The 25,863-nt window shown below is 33.8% G+C and overlaps 2 protein-coding genes across 4 annotated transcripts; one reads left to right on the top strand and one right to left on the bottom strand.

Annotated features, from left to right (window-relative positions):
* The first annotated feature begins 10,856 nt into the window (after positions 1–10,856).
* On the top strand, positions 10,857–17,235 carry LOC132051723 (rab GTPase-activating protein 22-like). Of its 3 annotated transcripts, none has more exons than XM_059442915.1 (6): positions 10,857–11,520; positions 13,215–13,295; positions 14,016–14,151; positions 14,609–14,658; positions 15,256–15,309; positions 15,466–17,235. In XM_059442915.1, exons 1-6 carry the CDS (start codon positions 11,342–11,344, stop codon positions 16,688–16,690), a joined length of 1,725 nt encoding a protein of 574 aa, XP_059298898.1. In that variant the 5' UTR covers positions 10,857–11,341; the 3' UTR covers positions 16,691–17,235. The 3 variants fall into 3 exon arrangements, with proteins under 3 accessions (XP_059298898.1, XP_059298899.1, XP_059298900.1); XM_059442917.1 differs by having other exon boundaries at positions 11,374–11,520; positions 13,192–13,295; XM_059442916.1 differs by lacking the exon at positions 13,215–13,295 and having other exon boundaries at positions 10,862–11,520.
* Positions 17,236–19,046: 1,811 nt separating this feature from the next.
* LOC132051724 (cytochrome b5-like) lies at positions 19,047–21,957 on the bottom strand. Its single transcript, XM_059442918.1, has 4 exons — positions 21,762–21,957; positions 21,545–21,644; positions 19,634–19,700; positions 19,047–19,538 (listed from the first exon to the last, which is right to left on the bottom strand). Exons 2-4 carry the CDS (start codon positions 21,629–21,631, stop codon positions 19,288–19,290), a joined length of 405 nt encoding a protein of 134 aa, XP_059298901.1. The 5' UTR covers positions 21,632–21,644; positions 21,762–21,957; the 3' UTR covers positions 19,047–19,287.
* Between the last annotated feature and the right edge of the window lie 3,906 nt (positions 21,958–25,863).

Genomic DNA, 25,863 nt, shown 5'->3' with positions numbered 1-25,863 from the left:
ACTCTACCTGATCAGGCAGAGTCGGGTAGAGTTTGACTGTAAACTCTACTTAAGGCAGAGTTTTGTCTTTAGGCATAAGGCAAAACTCTACCTTAAGGTAGAGGTTTGCATTAAGCGGGGGGGGGGGGGGGGGGGGGATCTCGGTTGGAATTTTGCAAAACTCTCCTCGCGATTTTTTTTTTTTTTTTTTACGAAACGGGGTTCGAACCCCAAACCATTGTGATTAGGCGAATGACAAAAATTAAAGACTAGTGCATTTGAAGGGCAGTCCGCACAAAAATATGGAGCGGATATATGGGAAATTTGCATAGATATAAGGACAATTTAATCAAATAATCCTCATTATTGATACTATTAAACAACTTTTTAAAATGAGTGTGTTAAAACATACTCTTTTTTTTTTTGTTTTTTTTAAAGAAAGAATTAAGTGCTTGTTGATGACATGAATAGCTAAATCTTTAATCCCCAAATCCTAAAAATTGGTATTAACAGGTGGTTGTTGGGTATTAATTATTACTACTTGGTAGTTGGTACATCCACTAATCAATTAGGTTATGAAGCATGATAAGTGATAACACTCCCCTCTCTGCTTTCATGCCCTTCGTCAATAGATTATCATTACGACCAAATACTTGTTAATGCACAATTGAAACTTCCTTGCTTTCGAATAAAATTCTTTTGTCACATTATACGCCAAAAAAAAAAAAAAAAGGACAAAAAAATAGTACTACTAGTTATGTGCTTCGTCTAATAGCAAAGACAATAGCATACACGATTTTATTAATTGGACCGTTCTAGTTGACCAAAAGAAAAAGGATGCATTGAAGAACAAATTGAAAAATTAGAGTTTAACTTCTAAACAGAAGGCAACATAAAAGAGTTTTTACTGTCATTAGTTTATTTATAATAATTACAAATAATTGCTCCTAAAAAATAAAACTAACAACCTAAAATATATTATCTATTTAGAGTGCATTAGATTTACTCGGTCAAGACTCAGTTGATTTTGCTAATGACGAATCATCACTTTGGTTCAGAAAAAGGGGAAAAATTGACGTGTGGTTGTTGCTTGCGTACAAAGCTTGCTATACTTGGATAGTTGGATTACACAAGTAACTCATTTATTCGAATTTATATGTGGTACTTTTTTTATTTAAGAAGATATATAATTTATTTAAAAGTAATTTGATTTTATTTCATGTTATCTTAATTAATAGATTAATTTATAACTACATAAATATTTATAACTTGTTTAAGTTCAAATTTTAATTTTTTTTTTCTAAAACTTCGTATCCATCAAACATAATTAAACTACATATATGTCATATATATTGAAACAAAATAATCAAACCCGATCCTTGGTCGGGTCCTTCCGAAGGCGTCTAAGACTCTAAGGTCCATCTCGTGAACCAGCATATGAGATTCACATAATTAGGGGGAAACCTATCTCAATTAATAATGAGTTGTTAATGTTTGAAGATAAAATCAATATATTTATACAGCATATAAATTTTATCGCAAATCACGATCTTTTATAATTTAAAATATAATAAAATGCTTAAAAATCATAATCAAAAAAGATTTCTTTTACTCCATAATGTCATTTAAAAAGTCAAAGAACGTAGTACAATATACATATGAAAATACAATCCATATTTGTGTCAGTTTAATTATGACACTTGTAACGATATCCTTATGATGATTGATTTCTACCCTCTGTAATTTAAAGGAGAAAAAGAAAAACAGTATGATTATTTTCACTAAGTAGCCCATATGCAAATATGCAATTAAATTAGTTGGTCAATTCAAAATTTGCTTATTTTAAAAAGTGTATTTGTCAAAAGTGTCATTGCAAAAAAGTATTTTTGAAAAGAAAAAAAAATAGTTTGTGTTTATTTAATCAATTTGAAAAAATACTTTTGCAAAAAAAAAAAAAAAAAAAAAAAAAAAAAAAAATCTGAACAAATAACTCTGCTCTATTCAAAAGCACTTTTTTTTTTTCCTAAAAATTTTGGTCAAACACCTTAACTATCTAAAAAAAACAATTTTCATTTCTTAAAAACTAGACCACCTAATAGATTTCTTTGACGAAATGACTAGCCAAATATTTAATCCCAAACAAATCCTCCGGGTGTTGTGCATTAGCAGGTTGGTGGTAGGCCTTAGTTATTAGTACCACTTGCTAATCACCATAAATCAATTAGGCCATGAAGCATGTGACAACACTCTACATTTTGCTTTCATGCTTTCGTTGATTAATTATCATTACCATTACGATCCAAGATTTGTCATTGCACAATTGCACGTGCCTTGCTTTCGCATACAAATTCTTTTTGACCCATTAATCTTAAACCAAATGTAAAGACAAAACTATACTACATCATTATTGTATTCTATTTTTTAATTTTATTTGACTATTTTGGGTTGAAAAAAAAAGGGAAAATAAATGGTAACTTACCAGTTACGACTCCTCCATCGATCCTCCCTAAAGTTGACTGTGCTTATGATGAATCATCACTAGGCTTCAGGAAAAAAGAAGAAAAAAGTGATGGATGCTGGCTAGCTTGCGTAAAAAGCTTGCAATGGCACAGTAATAAAATTTGGTAGTGGATAAAATCACTGTAGTAGTGTAGTGTCTATCTAGTAAAGAATAAAAGAGTATTCAGCACCTATATGTGTGGGACAGAGAGGATAACACAAAAAAATGATTTTCCCTACCATGAATAAAATTTGCTAGAACTATAGATATGGAATATAAATATAATGCAAAAAGAGAGACGATAATACAAATAGATGACCTGAACTTATATTTATTAACAATTAATAGTGCAAATAAAGTTTTACGTGCTTAATGTATAAGTTCCCCTTTAAATTGAACTTTCATTTTTTGTGTCTTTGAATTGTCCATTTCGAATTATGGCCAATAACCGAGAATGAAACTTTTTTTTTTTTCCAGCTTAGTGAAATGGTATATATAAGTATATTATACAAATTAATTTGAAACAATAAAAGTATATAACTGTAACAATAAGTTAAGTGATCTTAGAAACATTTTAGGTTGGTTTCATTATGATAGACTCAACTCATGCGAGCCCTATTACCCTCCTCCCGATAGGGCATGCGAGAGGTCGTGTGTTCACCGAACACCCTGGACAAGAAATTACAAGTATATTTATAATTAAATTTTCTTCATCGTATACGTACATATATTAACTTTTGAACACCCTGAACATATATTACAGTGTATATTTAGGTCCAGTTATTTTTCCGAACACCCTGAGTGAAAATTCTGGATCCGCCACTACCCCCCGAGCATTTTTAAAGTGGAATAATTTGCCCCTGAATGCTGCGGTGGCAAAGAGAGTGCATTTCACTCTCTCAAAGAAAGTTAGACACAAAAATAGTTTATAAAAACTATATTTTTATTTAAATTTCTGATTTGTTTATATCTTTCTCTTCTTTCTTCTTCTCTTCAACAGGTCACCGGATTTTGGTTGTCAGAAAAATTTTCACAGGCAAACTCCATTTTTTCTCATAACAACAAATAAGATCAAAACGACCCATCAATCTAAATGCCAACATTAAATAAAATAAAAATCAAATCAAGAACTTAGCTAGATAAGAAAACTTCATACCATGAACACCCATAACAAATCTGCAAATTTGAGTAAAACTACATAAATCTCTACACTAATTGCTATAAAACAGATCAGATCTTGAAGTAAGGAGGGAAATTGTGACATGAAAAAGAAATTTAAAAAAATTGAATAATCTGGCGACTTCCGTCTCCGACGACTTTCTTTTTTCTTTTTTTAATTTAAGCTAGCGCAAAGTTTTCTCAATGAACCAATACTTTGTCTATTGATTTTTGGTAGCCTTTGAATAATGGGTTTCTATTTTTCTTCATTTTGGAGCTCTAAAACTGTTTAATGGTAGAAAAATGTGGAAGTATATTAGAAAGAAGAACAATTAGGGAAAATAGGTTTCTATTTTTCTTGAATTTTGGAGCTCCAAAATTGTTTAATGGTGGAAAAGTGGTGGAAGTATGTTAGAAAGAAGAACAATTAGGGAAAATGGGTTTCTATTTTTTTTCAATTTGGAGCTCTAAAAATGTTTAATGGTGGAAGTATGTTAGAAAGAAGAACCATTAGGGAAAATGGGTTTCTATTTTTCTTCAACTTGGAGCTCTAAAATTGTTTAATGGTGGAAAAATTGTGGAAGTATGTTAGAAAGAAGAACAATTAGGAAAAATTAGTAAAAAAAACGGATTTAAATGAAAAATACACGTGTCAAATGCTTGTTGGCGCGTGTATTTCATTGTATACTTCAAATCTGGGCATTGCGTTTCAGGGGGCAAATTATTTCACTTTTAAGATGATCAAGGGGATAATAGGACACCCGCAAAGGTGGGTGCGTCATAATTAAATCGGCCAAACGTTGAGGGGGCATCTGACTATTTTCTCTTTCAATATATTTGTTGTGGCCTTTTCTTTTATTGAGTGTGGTCTAGGTTTTCCTTATTGGTATTATTATTAGTACTTTTCTACTATCTTATTCTTTGATTTACTATTACCCGTTATTTTATTTTATTTTTGCTTCGGTTATCGTACTCTTTGTTGTTGCAACTATTCCTTTCTCCATTATTTTCTATATGGTTTCTTCACTACTGTAATATTTTTTATTTTATTTTACTGATTTTGTTGTGCTTTACTTGAATCGAGAGTCTATTGGAAACCTCTTTACCCCCACAACATAGGGGTAAGGTTGCGTACACACCACCCTCCCCAAACCTCACTCGTGGGATTACATTGGGTATGTTGTTGTTGATTAATTCAACGATTAGTACTTCTTTCATTACATTTTAGGGCGGTGTTTGATTGAGTAATATCTTAAGAAAAAACATAATTGTTTTGCAGACGTCAAAGGTACCTATAGAACATATGGGTATAAAAATATGCCATATTATTTCTATATTTATCACAATACTAGTGGGAAGTCCGTGCTACGCACGGGCCTAATATCGTTTTACTATTCTACGGAATTTACATTATTATGTTATTATGACGGAATGCATGTATTATCGTGTCACCTTCAAGAAAAAAGTTGAACCCTGTTAATCCAATCTAATTAGATAGTTACAAAAGTTGATTTCTTTGATTTTATTTGTCATTGCTTATATAGGTGCGATTCATTTTGAGGTTGTTCATAACTTTTGGAATTGCATTTTGTTGCCACTCAAATATTAATGTAATTGTGATTTTTATTTTTTTTTATTTTACAACCAGTTAAAGTGTTAGAATAGATCTTGAATGATTAAGATCTATAACAAAATGTTGATATCATTAAGATGTTTGTTCAAGAATTTCTACAAAGATTACAATATATCACTACTTCATTCACTTTCACAGCTAATTGTCATCCCCACCATTATCAACTATTACTGCCCACAACCCACTGTTGGGATCGAAATAATCAGGGTTTCATGTGAAAGCAAACAATTGCAAAACTTGAATGATAAATTGGACAACAAAGAAACTGAAATAGGCATAATAATCTAATACGGTTTGATCAATTGATATACATATGAAAAACTAATATAAAAGCATAAAACTATTGAGAGAAAAATCTCCCCCTAAACAAGACTCTCCTATGACTACATTGTGGATGCTATTGCATTGTTTATGAGAAGAAAGGATCTCCTATTTATAGAGGTCTGAAACTTCTCCTCTAACAAAAGGATAGATTGGTAGAATCCTTTTCCACAAAGAAAATCTTTTCTACCAAGAAAATCTTTTTAAAGTAAAACACAATTATAGTAAAATTCAAATAAGGTAGGAAATTTAGGGCAAACCCTAACACCCACAACCATGCACCATCGTCCAACACTACAAAAACTATCGGATTCAATCATCACAGTTAGCCATCACCGCCATTAGTTACCATTTACAATTATCGCTATCAACCTGCACCATTATTACAACAAGCCACCAACACTACCGTCAATCACCATCAGCCATTATATTTCGCTAACCATTGTCATCATTAATGACTACCATTAATTCTCACTATCATCTACCACAATTATTAGTCGTTGCCACTATCAACCACCACTGTTAACCGCTACCCAACCACTATCACCGTCAGCTAATACCTACAACCAGCAACATCAACCAACACCATTTTCAGTCGGTACCAACTACCCATGCTAGCCGTCATCTCGACCAACTATTGTATAATTTTTAAAATATTCTATTCATAGAGCATTGTATTTTAGTATTTTGTTGAATTGTATATTTATTACTTTTTAAAGAAAGACAAGTTTTATAAATTCATATGTGAGCAAATAAATGATCTTAATTATTTAGATCTTAATATAATATTTTAATATTCAAATATATATTCAGATTTAGTGTTTTAATCTTAAAGAATGCTTTGATGTAAAAATCTCATGTGTCCAAATATCATAAATAATGTAGTTTGTTTTCAAGTTTGGTATTTGAATTAATGCAACCATATAAAAAATATGAAACAGATATATTGTAACTTATTAATCTTCTTTTTTAAATTTATTGAAACGTGAATTATTATTTTTATAGTGTTTGATCTAAAGAAAGCATTTAATTTAGAAAGTTATTTCAAAATGAAATCTAAGTTGGTAGAAAGATTGAAAATATTTTAATATTTAAATATGTATTCAGCTTAGACAGTTAAAAAAAGTTAAGACTTAGCTATGAATAATTTATTCGATGTAACATAATATTAACAAAAAGTGGTTCAGATCCAAGATTAGATGATAAAAGTATTACTTCACCTTTTTTATCCTTAGAAGAATAACGAAGATAGCTAAGATTATTTATATTATGCATTAAGTAGTGACTTTTCCCAACTATTTGTGTTTTATTTACAAATTCTATTCTACTTCTTCAACTTTGATCTGGAAACTGTATAAGTAAGGTATAATTTATTTTGTCCAAACTTTTAACTAATGTTTGTTTCTTTATTCGCATGATGAAATTGATTTTATTATTTTATGTACCGATATATGTTTCGCTGAAATATTACCTAATTGCAAAATTCAAGTATTTTCATCACTTCCTAGCAAAAGTTTATCATAATAGTACTCATGGCAGAGTAAAGTATTTCTTTATGTCATTAAGTACATTTAATAATGATTACACTTTGCGTTAATTTTTCTTTTTAAATGAAAATACTTCTTAAAATTCAAGAAAGAAAATTAATTTACAAATAAACTTTTGGAAGAACATGAAATTGAAGAAAGAATATTTAACTACAAAAATTGAGGAAAGAATAGAGTGGGTGCAGAACTATGGCCCCACAATTCCACGTGTCCAATTGATAGACAACTTCAAATACCAATAGTTAGGGGTGGGCATGATATGCTATATACGGATTACCATACTAAATCGAATTTTTTTATACCGTGATTTTGATATTATGATATTTGATACGGTATTTGGTATGCATTTTTAAAAAGTTCAATATTCGATATTTATAAATAATATCTTAGAAATACCGAATACCATACCGAAGTGTATTAGTACATATACAAGTCATATAAATTAGTATTTTAATACTAACAAATATATGAACAAGTATTAATACAAAATTAATTGTTTAAACATTAGAATTTTGATTAATCTATGTTAATTGAAATGCTCTTTTGTGTAATTGATTTACGAAGCGAATTAATTGTGCTTCTTTTGGATATATTTACATGTGTAAGGTGTTGGTACAATATAATTTAGACGTTTCTTGAATAGCTAAAGTCGTAATTATCTATTATATAAGTATATGTGGGTCGAAGTCGAACAAACTATGGTTACCGATTTACCGTACCGAAAAATACCGAAACAGCGTTAAAAATACCGAACCATACCGAATTAATTGGTATGGTAATGATATATTATTTTAAAAAATCGAAAATCAAAATTACCATACCGAACTTTCCGATACCGTACCATGCCCACCCCTACCAATAGTTAGTGGAGCCCGCAACTTAAATGACGCAAAAAGTGATAGGAGGTACCAAAATAATGCAATAATTTTTTTTTTTTACCAAACTAACCTTTGCGCACTAATTTAGTGCGCAATTGGACTAACCTATAAATTTACAGTTAAGTCCTATTGCACGCGGACTAACCTATAAATTTACAGTTAAGTCCTATTGCACGCTAAATTAGTGCGCAAAAGGTCTTTAATAATAAACCCACCATCTTCCCCACCCCGATCGGTCCCCCACCATTTTTAAAAAAAAGAAACCATCAACAACGCAAAAACAGTGGTCCCCACATTAAAAAACCATCATTTTCGTGTTATTTTTTAACCTGAAAGTCAATATTCTTGGTATATTCAAGACAAAGAACAAGTTTCAAAGCTTGAATTTCGGAATAAAGCAACGTAGAACTCGATTCAAAAACTCAAAAACAACCTTTAATCTAGGTATTTTACTATGAATTTTCTATTACTTTGTTAAATATATTATTACCCTAAGCATGATTAATGTTTAATAGTTGCAGAATTCGGAAAAAAAAATATTAAAGGTTAATTGTTTTTAAAAAAATATTAGCCCCTTTTTCTCATTTTTTTTATTTTTATTTTTGTTAATTGTTTGATTAGCTAATTGTTAATTATTTGTTAATTTCTTGATTAGCTAATTCTTAATTATTTGATAATGATATGTTAATCTTTAATTTTTTGTTAATGATTTGTTAATTGTTTGATTATAGGAAAATATACTAATTTCCTAATAATATCTTTATTTGTTAATTTATTTATTTGTAAAATTGTTTAATCCATGTTAATTATTAATGTGCTAATTAGTTATCCATTTTTATGTGTTAATCTAATTTTATTTGCTAATTAGTTATCTAATTTTATGTGCTAATTAGTTATCTAATTTATGTGTTAATGTGCTAATTGGTGGTCTAATTAATTATCAATTGTTAATTAGAAAAAGTTAAACCTTAATATCCTTAATATTATATTTGTTAGTTAATTGTAGTTAATCCTTAGTTTAGGATTGAGCATCCTTAGTTTAAGATTAAAAACAACATTAATATAATATTAGTTAGTTAATTGTAGTTAGTATAATAATTAATTAACAATTATTAATTCACAAATTTAGATAGTTAATATAATTTCCCGTTAAAGGATTAGTTAGTCAGTATAGTTTTTCGATAAAGGATTACATAATTAATATTACATGTTAATGATTAATTAACAATTATTGATACAGATACGACACGACCATAGATCCCAACCCTCTTCATCCGAGGCTCTTCGATGCATCAGTACTTTATCTATAGGCTGCTCATAGGTCCCAACTATTATGGGATGGAGAGATACATTCTAGTGCGTTGTTCCATCCCCCGTGGGATAGAACATGCGTGGGATCTTTTAGGTGCTCGGCCCCCACATCGTCATGTATTAGATATACTTTATCAGGACGGTATCTACCGTTGCGTCGCTGTTGGTCGGGTATAGTATAATAGGGCTGCGTGACGGCCATGATTGAGCGATGGCGACCGGAGACCCACACATTTCATCTCGGTACTAGTGAGGCCACTATCACGCTTGAGGATGTGGAGGTCATATATGATCTACGGGTAGATGGACGCCCATTATATATTGAAGAGCCAGCTCGAGAGCCAGATGGTATCGGTAGGAGTTGACTAGGCTCACTGCTTCGTGCTGGAGGAGGGTGATTTTTGGACGGAACTCGGGTGTCGTTGGTTTCCTACCACTCACTGCGCCTCGCGACATCCAACATCCTATTACAAAGGACACACCTCAGATGGATGTCGATCCTTCTGCCCGTCCGTACTTACTCATCATATTCGGGGGCATCTTGTTCCTGAACACTTCGGGTTCCCATGTGAGTTTACGGTATTTGCTATATATGGACGATCTAGGGCGAGTTGGGATGCTATAGTTGGGGAGCTACTTTTACGCTTACCTGTATTGATCATTATGTCAAGTGTCTGTGGGCGAGCGTGTGGAAGTCAGCGGATTTTGCGCGCTCCTCCAGGTAATATATTTAAAAGTATGTAATTTTATTCTAAATATAGCTTTTTGAAACGAAAATTAATAAAATATTTTTTTTAATAATCCTTCAGATATGGGTGTGGTCTAGGATGAGGCCTTTTCAGCTCGTAGTATTAAAGACCTTTTGCGCACTAAATTAGTGCTCAAAGGTTAGTTCGATAATATTTTTCTTATTGCGTTATTTTGGTACCTCCGATCACTTTTTGGATCATTTAAGTTGCGGACTCATAGTTAGTGGGCAAACAATTTGGTGGAGGGACGTGGAAGGGATCATGACCTTTTCAGGCATATAAAGTGCTCCAAGTTTTTGCTATATTTACCAAAAAGTTTGAGGACAAATCATGAATAAATGGGGAAATCAGGGGTAAAAGTAGCACCAGAAAAGGCCCTATACTTGGGTGCAGGGGTGAACTTGAAATTATATGGAACAACAATGGTTTTACAGTCAACACCGGCTATAGGTACAAAATTTCAATCCATGCCGTCTATCACTGAACAACTCAACTTTCATTAAATACCAGATTGCCCTCATGGTCGGCAAGCATGTTGACCCTGAGACGCTAGCTTGTTGCCACTTATATATTAGTAGTAGGAGTAGAAGTAGAAGTAGATACTAGATGTCATTAAGAATAAATAAATAAAATTAAAATTTAAAATTACACTAATATAAAAAGTGTTACGTAGTAACGAACTAAAAAACGAATACATATAAAAGACAAGTTATATATATTATTATAAAATGAAAGGGAGAGTAGCATGAGTTTGGCCTTGTTGGACCTACAATTCAAACGTCACATCCGAGCCAAAAGAGGCGAGCTTAGGCACAAGTCACAACAGTGCCACGGAACTAACTCCTACAACTCCCAGATCCATCGTCCACTCTCTCTCTCTCGGTACACTACAAAATGAAAATACACAAATCCACCCTTAGCTCCCCTTAGGAGACTCTTTTTAGGTCCCCTCACTCACTCATCTTCAACAAAAGAGACAAAAACAGCACACAACAAAATCTTAAAATGAAAGCACACATCTAAAAGCAAAAAGCAGTTAAACAAAGACAAAACCTTCAGTTTCTCTGTGTTATGGTGCAAAAGGGCATAATCGTCATTCCATTATCTCTCTTTTAATTCAATCGGCACCGGTGGAGTTTTAATCGCCGGCTGCCGTTAAAATGCCGTTAAAGAAAGTTAAAAAAATAACCGGCTGAAATATCAAAGATATTTTCAGTTATCACAGTTTTTACTGATTAGAAATCTGTTAAAGAGTTTATAGTTAAATGAAAGCTCTAAGACGAAGTCAGACGTCGTCATCATCAAATTCACCGTCACCGTCTTCATCTTCACCGTCATCGTCGGCGGTGACGTCATCATCATCGTCATCTTCGTGGATACATTTGAGATCAGTTTTATTTGTTGTTGCTTCTTCCTCACCAGCTTACTGTTCTTCATCTGATGGGTAAGTTATACTACTTGTTCGGTTATTCTTCGATCTGCTTTTCAGTTATTCCTATATCACTGTAATTTTCTTTGATTCAGCTAGCAGCATTTTAGTTAAATTTAGTGTTTTTCTCTCAGATCTCGATCTTGTAGGCTATCTCCAAGTGTCAAAATAGGATATTTTTCCAGATCATTTGTTCAATTCATGTGTTCTATATGTTATAGATACCTTTTCTTAGTAGTATTCGCGTAGTTTCTTACTCTTCTGTGTGTGGTGCTCTTTTTTGTTTTGTATCTTGCTATTTTGCTGTCTTATTTTCCTTGCATCGATTGCGTTTCTTTTGAGCCGAGGGTTTATCGGGAACAACCTCTCTAGCTCACAAAGGTAGGGGTAAGGTCTGTCTACATCGTACCCTCTCCAGACCCCACTTGTGGGATTATGTTGTTGTTGTTGGTATATTTGATTATCTTTGTCTGTAATTTTGATTTTTGTGATTGTTGTAGTTGTTTTCAATTTGGATATCTTCTTAGGACTTTGATTTGAACCGGTCATAATACTACTATATCTTGATTTTATATCAGTCAAAGGTTGCGAATTTACATCTGATCTTTATCTCAATTGTTTTAAGTTGTGATAATGTGATGACAATTTTTTATTTGATTGTTTGCTGGCTGTAGTCTATATATTTCAGCTTATTTAATTTGACAAAATATGTGAAGGGCTGAAGGCTAATAGCTACTCCCTCTGTCCCAATTTAAGTGTCTTAGTTTGAGTAGGCACGAAGTTTAAGAAATAAAGAGAGACTTTTGATTCTTGTGGTTCTAAATTAAAGTTGTATACTGTACTAAAATGTCCTTTGAATCTTGTGGCTTTAAACTTGTCATGTAAGATGTTTGAATTGTCAACTTACTAAATATAGAAAGGAACACTCTTTTTGGGACAGACCTAAAAGGAAAGCAAGACATTTGAATTGGGATGGAGGGAGTATTTATTTTGACCTCTGCTCTCTCATTTTGCCGTCCTCTTTGGTCGATGCAAGCAGGACTGACTGTACATCTTTTAAGTTCAGAAAACCACAGTACTATTTGCTTCTGAGGATTGATTCAGTGGCAAAAGAATACAAACCATTGTACTATTGCTCGTGATTTTTTTTTAAATTCTTGGTGGGGGGGGGGGGGGGGAATTGGGGGTGGATTCTCAACCATAAGGAGGAATTTCCAGCATGTATCATCCCATCTAGATGGGGATTCTCTCCTGTTCTTCTTGCTTCTTGGTGAGTTTTAGTTTCTTTTTGTGACGAGTTTTGTACTTCCAATCCTATTTGACATTGTGCGGATAATTACTTGGAACACTGACTGCCCTTATTTTCATTTCCTTGGATGGAAAATTCTCTTTCAGAATTGGGAGGTGATGTTCGGTGTTATGAAGCGCTTTTTATTTCTCTGATTTGTTATTTTTGGGATCTTTATGCATTGTGTCTTTTTGCGTGAAATCTGAGAGTCCATAGGCCTACATGATTGACTTATACCCATTTAGGGAAGCAAACTAGTATGATCTGCCAGTTATGGCTCGCTGCGCCGTGTTGTTTAAACTGCATGGCTGAACTTCTTACACTGCTGTTTCTGCTAGAGGATTGCTTATCCCCTCTCATAATGTTTCTTGCAAAATTTTATTTGGAGGTATTGACAGTGGTGTTAGGATATTTGATTCAGAAGATGTATGAATAGGCGCGCATCTACTTATTGCAAACCACACCAGTCAAAGATAATACCTATGCAGAAGCCTATCGAGAGGTTAAGTTGTCCCTATGTATAAGCTCAGTAAATTAATCAAATACATTATTGTTGAGCCCTTTGTTTCCCGCTACTCCTCTACTTTTATGTTGTCCAGCCTCTGCTTCTGGATAAAAATTGTCGAAATGAGTTGTATCTGTAAATCTTTGTGATATTCTCAAGTTGATCTTTTCATACTCAGTTGCTAGGCTATGTGGATAAAAGCTGAATTGGGTTAATTTGCTAATCACCGCGTACCATGACTCGGGCTTTTCTCAGATAAATTTCAACTCTGCATAATTTAATTTTGTAGAGCTTCCTTATTCCTTAGGCATCTTACTTTATTTTGTAATGAATCCTGAAATGTTAATCTTTATGTCTGGGCTGGCTATCTTTATGTTTGGGCTGGCTATCTGTTACTTCAAATAATGCACCAAGAAGATGAAAAAAGAATTTGTATAAGCTTATCATCTCCAAGATGTAACAGTTGTGGACTTTTGATCATTTAATTTCCTTTGTTTTGATCTGTGTTAGCGCCGGTGAACAATCTTTACTTGTCACCTTTATGCTTTTCCTTTTCATTGCCGGGTAGTTGGAGTTGTGAAATTTGTAATGATGCTGAGTATCTATGTCTTATTAGATGGTAATTTGTTCTCCTAAAAAATTTGATCTCCTAATGTTGTTACATTTAATTGTAGCTGTCGTTTTCCGAAATGTTTAAATATGTCTGTTTCATTTCAGAGGTCATCTCAAATCACCATGGTCTCGTAGAAAGAGAAAACATGTCCTTGCACCCCTGCGGTGGAGAAGTTTTTTTACCCCTGATGGAAAGCTTCGTAATGGAGGAGTTAAATTTCTAAAGAAAGTTCGAAGCGGGGTGAGTTCCTGCGCCTTGATATTTTTTGGGAATCACATCTTCCTTGTATTCATTTAGTTTACATATTAAAACTTTTAATATTTGGTTGAAAGTATGAAAGGGAAGGGAAGCAAAATGAAGGGAAATGAAAAGAGGGAGTTTGTAAGAGAAAATGATTTTCTTTCCCTTGGCTAAAGGTGAAATTAACACAGTTTTCTTTTGTTTGGAGTCCAAAAGAGGAAGGGAATGGTGAATTGGAGTGTAGACAGCTTTACTGTTCAAAGTTTATGAGGATTTTCTCCCTTCCAAAGGGGAAAAAGAATCTTGGGGGGCAAATTGGAGATCAGTTTTCTCTGTCGAAAATTTTTCCTCTACTGTCAGACCTATAGCAGAAAATTTTACCATCTTCCTTTTCTTTCTCTTGCCTACAATCCATGTAAAGGGTGGGTTTATTTGCTGAAATTTGTCTCTTATGCAGGGAGTTGATCCTAGCATCAGGGCAGAGGTTTGGCCTTTTCTCCTCGGAGTGTAAGTTTTCTGTCCTCTCGTACTGGTTACCATTGTTAGTATTGAATTATGGTTAATTCCACAGTCCTTCCCCCTTTCTTTTCACTTTTGTGTGCCAATTTTAATTGCTTAATTTTCCAAGGGAGATGATGGAGTTCCATTCTCCTGTCTCCAGATAGATGACATTAGACTTTCTTCCAGTTCTGTGAATTAATTTGTTTCCATAATGGGTGAGACCAGTACTGCAGTTTCTTTTAAATGAATCCTCTTATCAACCTATTTTTATGTATTGTTCGGTCCCTGTTTTCTGTTGATCTATTCTGTTAGGGTTGTTTTCTACGGAAGATTGTTAAAAGAAACCAAGCTCTGGTCACTAAGTCCGAAAATAACTTCATTCATTGGTGATTTAGTGGGTTCTTAATTGCTTTTGTCCCTTTAGATCTGTGCGGAGAAAGGACAGACTCTATATAGCTTCTGTCGTTTATTAACTTGGTGAAGTGATGGGCAGCAATGTTTTTGGAGGGGGCCTCTGCGTTTTACTAATTACTTTCTGTGTCAAGTTTTATACTGGGTGAAGGCTTGGGTCGGAGCTGATAATTATTCTGTGTGTCTCTGCAGCTATGAATTGGAGAGTTCCAAAAAAGAAAGAGATGCTATAAGAAAAAGGAACAGGTAATGTTTCCAAATTCATCTGCTCTATCTTGATAAAGGTGTCATACAGGAAATCCTCCTTTTTCAGTTGACAAATCATAATCTTTCTATTATTAGTAGTTCAATTTATTTTTAGACTCCATAGACTCCTTAATGGTGCATAATATGTGAATGCAGAAAGGAATATGAGAGACTGCGGAGGAAGTGCTGCCAACTACTGAGATGCAGTGAAACCTTTAAAATGAGAGTGGCGGGTGGAATTGGAAGCAATGGAGACAGTGGAAATCTCATGGAAGGGATGGATTTCCCCGATTATGAAGATGTTGTCAGTGCCCTGGAATCCCTCTCTAGTGGGGAGAGGAGCCCATTTGTTGAGGATTCAGAGAATCAGGCGGGTGTAATGTTTGATGAATTTTCCAGTTCCAAACGAGCCATGGAGCCACATGATGTCTCTGACTCTGAGTCGTCAGATTCTGATTCCTCTGCAGATCATGATGCCAGTCACACTTTCCTCTCTGTAAGAAGCGTGTATGAGAATACAACCGAAGTGCATTCTAAGGACTCTTCTCCTTCAAAGACTGTCCAGCCAGAGCCCTGCAATGCAGAAGATTTTGCTACATGGCAACGAATAATCAGGGTTGACGCAGTTCGTGCTAATGAAGAATGGATAGCATATTCCACACCCCAGGCTGGAGTAGTATCAGATGGCCAGGCACGCTGTTCTGCGCAGGCCGTTGGATTGAAGGACTATGATCACCTAGAGCCCTCAAGGATCTTCCATGCTGCTCGGTTAGTTGCCATCCTTGAAGCCTATGCGCTTTATGACCCTGAAATTGGTTATTGCCAGGGAATGAGTGATTTGCTTTCACCAATAATTACTGTGATGACAGAGGACCATGAAGCTTTTTGGTGCTTCGTTGGTTTCATGAGGAAGGCTCGACATAACTTCAGGCTTGATGAGGTTGGAATTAGGAGGCAACTAAAAATTATTTCTAAGATTATCAAACATAAGGATTCACATCTCTATAGACACTTAGAGAAGCTCCAAGCAGAGGATTGCTTTTTTGTGTACAGGATGGTGGTAGTGCTCTTCAGGAGGGAATTAACTTTTGAGCAAACACTCTGCCTATGGGAGGTAATGTGGGCAGATCAGGCAGCTATTAGGGCTGGGATTGGGAAGTCTGCATGGAGTAGGATTAGGCAGCGTGCCCCACCAACAGATGATCTTTTGCTTTATGCAATTGCAGCATCTGTATTACAGAGGAGGAAACAAATCACTGAGAAGTATAGTAGCATGGATGAAATTTTAAAGGAGTGCAATAACATGGCTGGTCATCTTGATGTATGGAAGCTACTAGATGATGCCCATGATTTGGTGGTCACTCTTCATGACAAGATATAGAGACCTGTCATATAGTGCCTTCCGAGATCTTATACCACTAATTTATTCTCTTTGCTAAATTCAGCATTAGTGAGTGGGTGCTCTTCAAGTTTTCACGTGTTTGTGGTGAGAAAGAACTTTCTACCTGACAAGTGACAACACTGCTGCTGCTTCTGCTGCTTTTTTGGGTCGGAGATTGGGGACATCTATAACTCGCAACTCTGCCGAGTACGGGCACTGCTATTTGCTCCATTTCAGTTTAGCAATTATAAGAATGCCTGTGTTCCAGACTGGTCTCCCATGCTCAATATAATATCATTTAAGTTCTGATTTTTAATGCTTATAGAGTTATAGTTATAGGGTCTTTTGAATAGTAGGAAACTTATTGAAAGTCGAGATCTTTTGCCCATAGCCCAACTTCCTTAGGATCAAGGAGGGGTGTGGGCTGGGAGTAGTGTGGGCAATTAAAGTATCCGATGTTGGCCATGAGAGCCTTAGAATTGTGTATTTACACTGTTTCGTGATACTTTTAGCAGTTGGGATGTGGAATGGTTGGTTTTTGTTTTGACTTTGTGTGCTAAGCACCGGCTATATCTTGCAAAGCAGAAACATTGAAAGCCTTGTACAGTTTGACATGTTATCCCGTTTGCCTGCAACTTGGCTTGCCTCAAATCCGGCGGTAGAACATTTCCTTTCTTCCAGAGCTGTTACAGTGTCCAAGTGAAAACACCACCAGTGGCAAGCTTCTGAATGTACTCAAAACTGAATGAGCAGTTAACTCACGATAATACCATATTAGTAAAGCCTTACGAGTTTCCAGCTAGAGTAGCTTCAAATCAGGTACTCCCTCGTCCCATAATAAGTGTCTCTTGAGCCAAATATTTTTGTCCCATAATAAGTGTCACCTTAGGAAATCAAGACATAAATTAGCTAGTTTTTTTTTTCAATTCTATCCTTGAACAATAAAGTAACATTTAAATAATGATTGGAAAAGCCACATGGTAACTTGGTATCGTTGGATTTTTAATGTCAAAAGGTTTACTTGTGCATATTCTAATCAAGAGGTAAAAGTAATTTGTTTTTATTATGTACGGATAATTTGGTAAATTTCCCATTGCATTATTGGTTTCTTAATATGCATGTTTTTGGTTAAAATGACACTTATTATGGGACGGAGGGAGTATTAGATGGATTGAGCTCCTCTCCATTTCCCTTCTCTCCATTTTCCCCAAGTTCTATCTTGGATTAGAGACATATGACATGAATTAGAATTATTGGCTAAGATTTAATTGACTAAAACAAGGCCCTAACCATGATTACATAATTAATAAATTATCCATAAATATATTAGAATATTTTTCTCTCTCTTCCTATTTTACTTTTCCTACCCAGTAAAATATTTTTTCTGATTTATCCGATTATTTTTTGCTACTTAATTTTTTCCCTAATAGACCCATTATTCAATTGGTGATATTTTCCATTTTTTTCAATTATGATACTTACTAATTTACATAATATAGACCCCATTATTCAATTGGTAATTGTATATTTCTGAAAGAGTTGTCTATATTCTGAAAAATATCACCATTAAAGAGTTGTCATGATTGAAAAAGAGATGGAATATTAAAATAGGAAGAGAGAAAAATATTCTAATATATTTATGGATAATTTATCAATTATGTAATCATGGTTAGGGTCTTGTTTTGGTCAATTAAATCTTAGCCATTAATTATAATTCATGCCACGTGTCTCTAATCCAAGATAGAACTTGGGGAAAATGGAGAGAAGAGAAATGGAGAGGAGCCCAATCCGTATTAGATGATGTTATTCTCCAAGGGGATAGCCTAGCAGTTAACTTATAAAGTAACGGAAGGGTTTTCTCGGTAACATTTACTTGTAGGCGGATTGATTGATTAGTGAATTGGTTGAGTTGCACGCAAGTTCGGACACCGTTGATATTCTAACAAGAAATTAGATATAGGTAGTGTGCGCGCAAATAATGTTGGATAAAAATGCATAATATCTGTTGGTCTTACCTAAGTTCCCTCAACGACTAGACATTCCTATCATCATATTGAAACTGGAATTGAATATTTAGGGAAGTCAATAGCTGCAGTTCGGGCTTCTAATTCTCAAGATAATGAAGAGGCAAGTACTATTCGCTAACAGTTTAAAGAGCGATTTTATGTCCATTCTAGTATCCTCTATACTGTGGCACTAAAGGGTAAAGGATGGCAAGAAACACTTTTTCATCTCTTAGGGCCCTGGCAAAGCTCATTTACTAAATTCAGCTACTCAAATTTCAAACTTCTAGTTATCGAGTCAACAGGCTGAGCTGCAGCTAAATTTTCTAGTACAGGCGGATGTTGTACAGAAATTATTCAAAATGGAGAAGCACATCTCTCAAATATCATAAACATAAACCCCGTAAAGTTATAGTTTACGAGAAGTCGCTACGAATGGCAACTCTGGAACACATACAAACTGATAATTAAGCTCAGCTACTACACTTCAGCTACTACACTTCCTTTAATGAACTATAAACCAAGTCTGTCATTTGACAACTACATAAATCAAACAAAAGATGTCCTGACAATCCAAATTAGAATGCAACGGAATTACTTCTCCTTGGTGTAGTGTCGCACAGCAAAGGCTAAGCCCAAAATCAAGAGGGGCACAAGGATCTGCAAAATCTTGATAACAAATTCTGAAGTCTTGTCTGGATTGTATGGGGGTTGTTGTGGAGGAATGTAAGCATGTTTTAGAGGAATTGTTGACGCATCAATATCTCCAATGTAATATTTATCCATCAGCTCTCTAGCAGAATCACTGTGGCCGATATCTTCAAAGTCATTCGTTGCATCTTTCCCTGTTAGACAAGTAAATTTTAGAAGCCAACCTATAGGAGAAAGCCCGAATCAACACTTGCAACCAAGATAAACTGTGTGAATGCACGGGCATTACCTGTTGCTGCAAGCAAAACTTCATCACCACCTGGATGATCATCCATAAATGGAGTCACATCATACACCTGTAGAACAATTTGATACCAGGATATAAATCAATATTCGGATTAAGGAGCGAGAAAATAAGAAACGGGACTCTTAAAAAGGAAAAATATTGGAGGAGATATGAGTTGGTCCACTCTAGATAACATTATAACAACTGAAAGCATCCAAGAAAATATTAGAAGAGAGATCGACAGTGCAAGTAGCTAAAGCAAGAATGTCTACTGTGGATTCCTGTACCCCCAAAAAAAAAAAAAAAAAAAAAGAGAGAGATAAGGTACTCCGCAGAGTTAGGTATCTAATACCACCTCTGTGAGTAAGAAATTGCTTTCTTAATCTTCAGCAGTTATAGCTGACTGGTTGGTAATAAAGCTGAACTAATGTATTAGATGTATGTACTGCAGATTTTCTTCTAAGTAAATCAGATGCATGTTAAATTTATGTTGTGGAGATAAATCCCTGTTTCTCAAATGAGATCAAAGGATCCCTGCTTTATGAGGTTACTCTATGTTTCAAAAAACTTTTGTGAGCCAAAATTACTGATTGAAAGTCAAGAACGGGCAGGGGAAGTCAGGTTAAAACAGATTTGACTTATTTAGCATAACGCAAGGCTGATTTACCTTTCCATAAAACATATTACATACTCCTACAAGGTTTACATCTGTGCCAGGACTCGAGAGCCACTCAGGCACGAGAGATACTGTCTAGATGTTTTCTTCTTTGAATCACCAGAACATTAGAAAAATGTCGCCTCGTTGTCTTTTTAACATACGAAATGCTTATATATGTTTATGTTTTATGCCATAACTTCATCAATGCGACGAGCCTATTTTCAATATTTGTGATATTAGTCACATTCTTTTGGGTAATATCATACATGGTCACTTAGTATCATCGCAACATTCATGAGACCCAGAGAGGAAAAAAAAAAAAAAAACACTACTTGCTTTATCCACTTCTGTGTACATATATAGTTTAATTGTTTATTTCTACTATCAACCCCTGATCTTCTACATTGCTAATTTAATTGAGACAAGTCACACCTAGTCTCAGTTTCCAAGGGGGAAACCTAAATTTATGTTATCAAGATAAACCTTATCAGCATCTGCAAAAAGGTTATTACTTATATAAGGGAGCCTTGGAGCAACACTAAAGTTGTCTTTGTGTGACCTATAGGCCACGCATGGTTGCTTCATGATAGATTGCCTACATATCCCTCTTGAAGTGCAACCTTTTACCTAACCCTACGTAAATGTAGAGCCGGATCTAGGATTTAAATTCTATGAGTTCAACCTCTTAAATTTTTTATCATTGAACCCCTTATATTTTTAAAATTATGGGTTCATGTCTACAATTTACTGCAATTTTAGTAAAAAAATTTCACATAAATTTATGTTCCGCATCGAATGTTATGGGTTCAATTGAACCCGTACCTATAATGATAAATCCGCCCCTTCATGCACCGAAGTGCCCTTTTTATACAGTATTAACCTCTTTGTCTCTTTAACGCCACTAGCACCAGATGGGTGCAAAGTCAGAAAATTGACTGGTCAATGTTTAATAGTTATAGAGAACAGAACAGCAGAACTTGCACAAAGCAAACAATCCAACACCTATACTTAAAACAAAACTATATTAAATCAATGCTATCCTCAGATTAAAAACAATTCGACAACTTCAATGAACGTTACTTTCTTCAACCCAACTTATCTTAACTGATAAATGATAAATCATCTCAATAAGCTGATTTAATGGCCAAAAAGAAACCCCATCAAGAATAATAAGAGTAAGACTCATTGATCAACAGAATGATTTGATTTGATAGGAAACAAAAATAAAAATAAATTACTAATACTAAAGATCTAACCTTTCCACTGATGATAAGCCAACAATCTTTAGTCTTGTTGTGCTTTGCAACCTCCTCAAATACATGAACTTTCTGATCTGACCCCATCTCTTCCTACTTACTGCACACCCAAAATTCACCTTAATTACTTTAAACAAAGTTGAAACTCCCACACATAAATAAGCAAAACAAAAAGATTCTACATAAGAAATCAAAACACACTTGTGCATATACTTACAAAAGTGGACTTTGTTGAAATGATAGGAGCTTATAATTGTCTTGGATTCTCCAAATCTAAACAATTGTTCACCAATCACCTTTGAATATACAAATGCATATATAGTTGTGAAGGTGTGGAAAAGAAGAGAAATGCCCTTGAAATTTGATGGAAATTACAATGCCATTTTTCACGCCCATTGTTATTAGACTCGAGTGTGCTACACGCGCAACAACGAAATTTTATGTGGTCGTGTGCCGACTGCCGACCGGTGGGCAGTTGAATGTTGAGGAGATTTGTACAAATACTTCAATGTGTGACATCTATGACACCGCCTTTTTTTTTTCTTTCTAAAATTATTATTATAACTCCCCCCGGCTCAAATTATTTATTCTAGTTATTAAAAATAGTTATCTCAAATTATTTATCGTAATTACTAAAAATACTTATCTCAAATTATTTGTTATTTTAGAAATTCATGGCTCAATTAGTTTTTTTTTCCCTATTTTACCATTAGTAGAGTTCTATCATTAATGCAGATGACGCATAAATAGAGTAAATATTTAATGGAGAGAAATTATAACTTAGACATAAAAAAATGTAGAGTTAGTCAAATACACTTTCTAATTAATATTTCTTAACGGACGTGTAAAATTAAAAAAAGACAGATAATTTGAGATGGAGGAGTAATTATTTAGTAACAGAGGATCTATTGGTCCAATTAATTTGAATTTGCATCGTGTATGACCATTTAATGAAGCTCAAAACCTTTAATTAAGGGTGAAGAAAGTTCATTCATGAAGCTCGGAATTTTTAATTAAGGGTGAAGACCATACATTACAAGTCTTTTATTATTTATTTTTTAATATTCCCCCATAACTCTTAGCGGTGCTTTTTCTATTTCATGTTCTTTTTATTGGTTGTTAGGTAGGAAAAATATTATCTTTGGAAATTTGAGTCATAATACGTTAGACATTAGCTACAGCCTACAGTACTGTTTAGTTAATTATTTATTTCCACCGTTAAAATTATTTACTTTAATTTGTTAGTCGTATTGATCTAAGTTCAGAAATACTTTTTTTTTTAATTTGAATTTTATAAAATGTATATAAGGCAACTTTTTCCTCCTATTAAATATGGATTTTAACTATGACGTCCTATTGAATTTCGAGACAAAGATGGTTGGGAAAAAAAGAAACAGGAAAATTCAGCTCGTCAGAATTGAAATCTTACGTTGGTGTTATCTAGCCACCAAGATTGAATGTGGTCTTTCAATTGTTAGTTAAAAGTGATATACAAAATTATTATATTGTATCTCAGCTAATGGAAATTATAAAAAGCTAGAGGAAAAAGAAGGCAATGGGATTTGTAAAATGTAGACTTCTTTCAAATGGCCAAAGCCTATTCTTAGTTGGAATTTCTACATCTATTTTAGAAATGTACAATGAAGAGAAACGAATGACATGAGAAAAAAAATGAAACAATCCGAGAACTTCATATTTGAAGCGCCAATAACATTGACCATATTTTGATGTGAACTTTGTTCACCAAACGTTATTAAAGTAAATTTCTGTAAACTTCTTTAAAAGTCTAGTGTGAGTGGATATTTTCAGCGTAAACTTCCAAAACTCTAGCGTTTCGGAAATGCTTAAGCAAGAGCATGGAAGTTGATCATGTGCGTCAAAAACCTTTTCAGCTTTTAGACTAAGAAATTGTAATTTATTTATGTTGAACTAGTGGTCCTTCCGTCTATTTTTACTTGTTCATGTTTGACTTAACACACCCCTTTAGGAACAATAAATAAAATGAGAATGTTATTATATCACTCCTAATTATTTTAAATCATCTAAATAATTGAAATCGAACAAACATACTTTAAAAGTTGTGTAGCCACTAACAATTCCTTAAAGTTTCCAACCCAAACAATTAATAATAAGGGACAGGTATGAAATAGTAAATTATCTCTTGATTTTCAAATTGGACAAATAAAAATGAACATCTATTTTTAATATAATGGACAAGTAAAAATTGTATACGGTAAAAATAGTACGTTACACGTGGCATAGGATGGAGTAGGCATGCGGCAAGTGAGATCGAGCAATGACATGCTTTGTGGCAGAAACTGAAAAACAATGATTTCGCACAGACCCGGAGCAAAAGTTACAAAGCAATTGTCACGGGTCATTTAATGGGTATTGGACATTGTATAACCGGCCAAAATATGAAGCCGAACGTTATAATTCTGTAATTAAGTATTACTTATTGATTATTATTGCCCATTATGAGGGTCAATTTGTAGCCTGTCGCTGATGATTACCACCTATAAAAGGAGCCCAAACTCAATGAAAAAGACATCCACTTCTAGCTTAACAATTTATACTTACACATCAAAGCAAATTATATTCCTCCTTATTTAATTTATTTGTTGTTCCGGATTCAAAGTGTTCATATAAGGCTAAAGTGTTCATTCGGAGTCATCTTTATTGAGAAATTCCTTCGAGCTCGTATGGCCTAGACTTATTTTATGTCATTATTACTTGATATTTACCTGATTTCATTACTTTGTCACTTATTGTTAACTTTTTCCTATAACAAATTAATTCATATATCTTTTAAGCCACTAACAAATTCAACTGTAATTTTTTTTTTGGAATGAACATCAAATGGACCGAGGGAGTTTAAATATTTCCTAGACAATGGACTTTTAGAAGTTTGCACTGAATGCATAGTCATTCGTAGAGTAAAACTTAATCCACGGGAAACACCTCCGCCCGCAGAAATAGACGGATCCTAACAGTCATTACAATGACAGTGTGAAAAGATTTCATTTGTCTATTGGACCTTTTTTTGATGTTTTCTACTCTCTTTTTTTAGCTAGTGTTCCTTTTTAACCCCGCTTAGGTTGAGTCAGTCGATACACCTTAGTTACGACTTCACGTTTAGTCCTCAATATATTGTTATAAGAAGATAATAAGGGGTCGTTTGGTTAAAACCAAGTTGTTCTGGATTTATTCACATGATTGTGATATAAAATTTATCTATATATTGGCTAATATCCTCAATCAAACACAAAATATATTTAATCCAAATTTTATACCGGGATAAAACATTAGTCCCTCCAACCAAACGACCTAAGGTAAGACTCGAATTATTAGTTATAGCTTACGCCTCCTTGGCAATGATATGCATATCAGTAGTGCCAAATCTTGTGTGATTAGCTGCATTCTAAAATATTAAGTAATAACATTATATATTTCTTTATTGATCTCATTCTATGTGATAAATTTTTCTTTATTCTTGTGAAAAAATTGACACCTTACATGTATTCAGTTTGATCTTAAGGTTCTTATTTTATCAAAATCCTGATCAATTGCTAGAATTTTAAGTTGTGAGGTAAAACTTGCCTTGTCGTAACAACCTCAAAATTTGGTATACAAATTCTGATGAATTTCAAATTGATGACAAAACTTGCATTGTCACAAATTCTGAAGAAGAGGGTTGAATTCTGATAAATTGTCAAAATAGACCACAAAATCCTAACGGGTCACCATAACCTAGTGTGTCATCAATACGTTTTTGCTTCGAAACTTATCCAAACCAACTCTAAATGGCTTCAAATTTTATATAAAACTTTGTAGTATCATTCCTAACAATTTATAGTGGTTGGATGTAACCCAAACCTTGAAAAATCAAAAGACCACTTTGTCTTTTCAACTGTTTATTCAATTCAACAAAATTCAATAATGATGTTCTTTAATTTTTCTCCTACCAAACTAATCCAAATAATTAAGAATAGACAACATAAGTCCAATAGAACATTATCCGTTCAATTCCTCCCATAAATATTTAATGGAGGGAGAAAGGACGAGAAGAAAAATGAAAAAGGAAGAAGAAGGTGGATGAGTAGAAATTATGGCGAAAGTCCTATTCTCATAATGTTTCTTAATAGAGTCAGTAGTTAAAACACCATTCTTACTTTCTTAGAAAAGTTCTTCCATATAAATATCTTAAATATAAAAATAAATTAGTTTTTTATATTATGATTGTGTTACCTAATTCAACCCAACCCGTTCATTTGACACCCCTGCTTGTAATATTTTTTTTTTTGCACGGATTGCTCTTC

Source organism: Lycium ferocissimum, chromosome 4, assembly GCF_029784015.1.
Source record: "Lycium ferocissimum isolate CSIRO_LF1 chromosome 4, AGI_CSIRO_Lferr_CH_V1, whole genome shotgun sequence".
Taxonomy (NCBI): Eukaryota; Viridiplantae; Streptophyta; class Magnoliopsida; order Solanales; family Solanaceae; genus Lycium; species Lycium ferocissimum.
The sequence above is the reverse complement of the archived record's forward strand: the minus strand, read 5'-3'. Positions and strand labels throughout refer to the sequence as shown.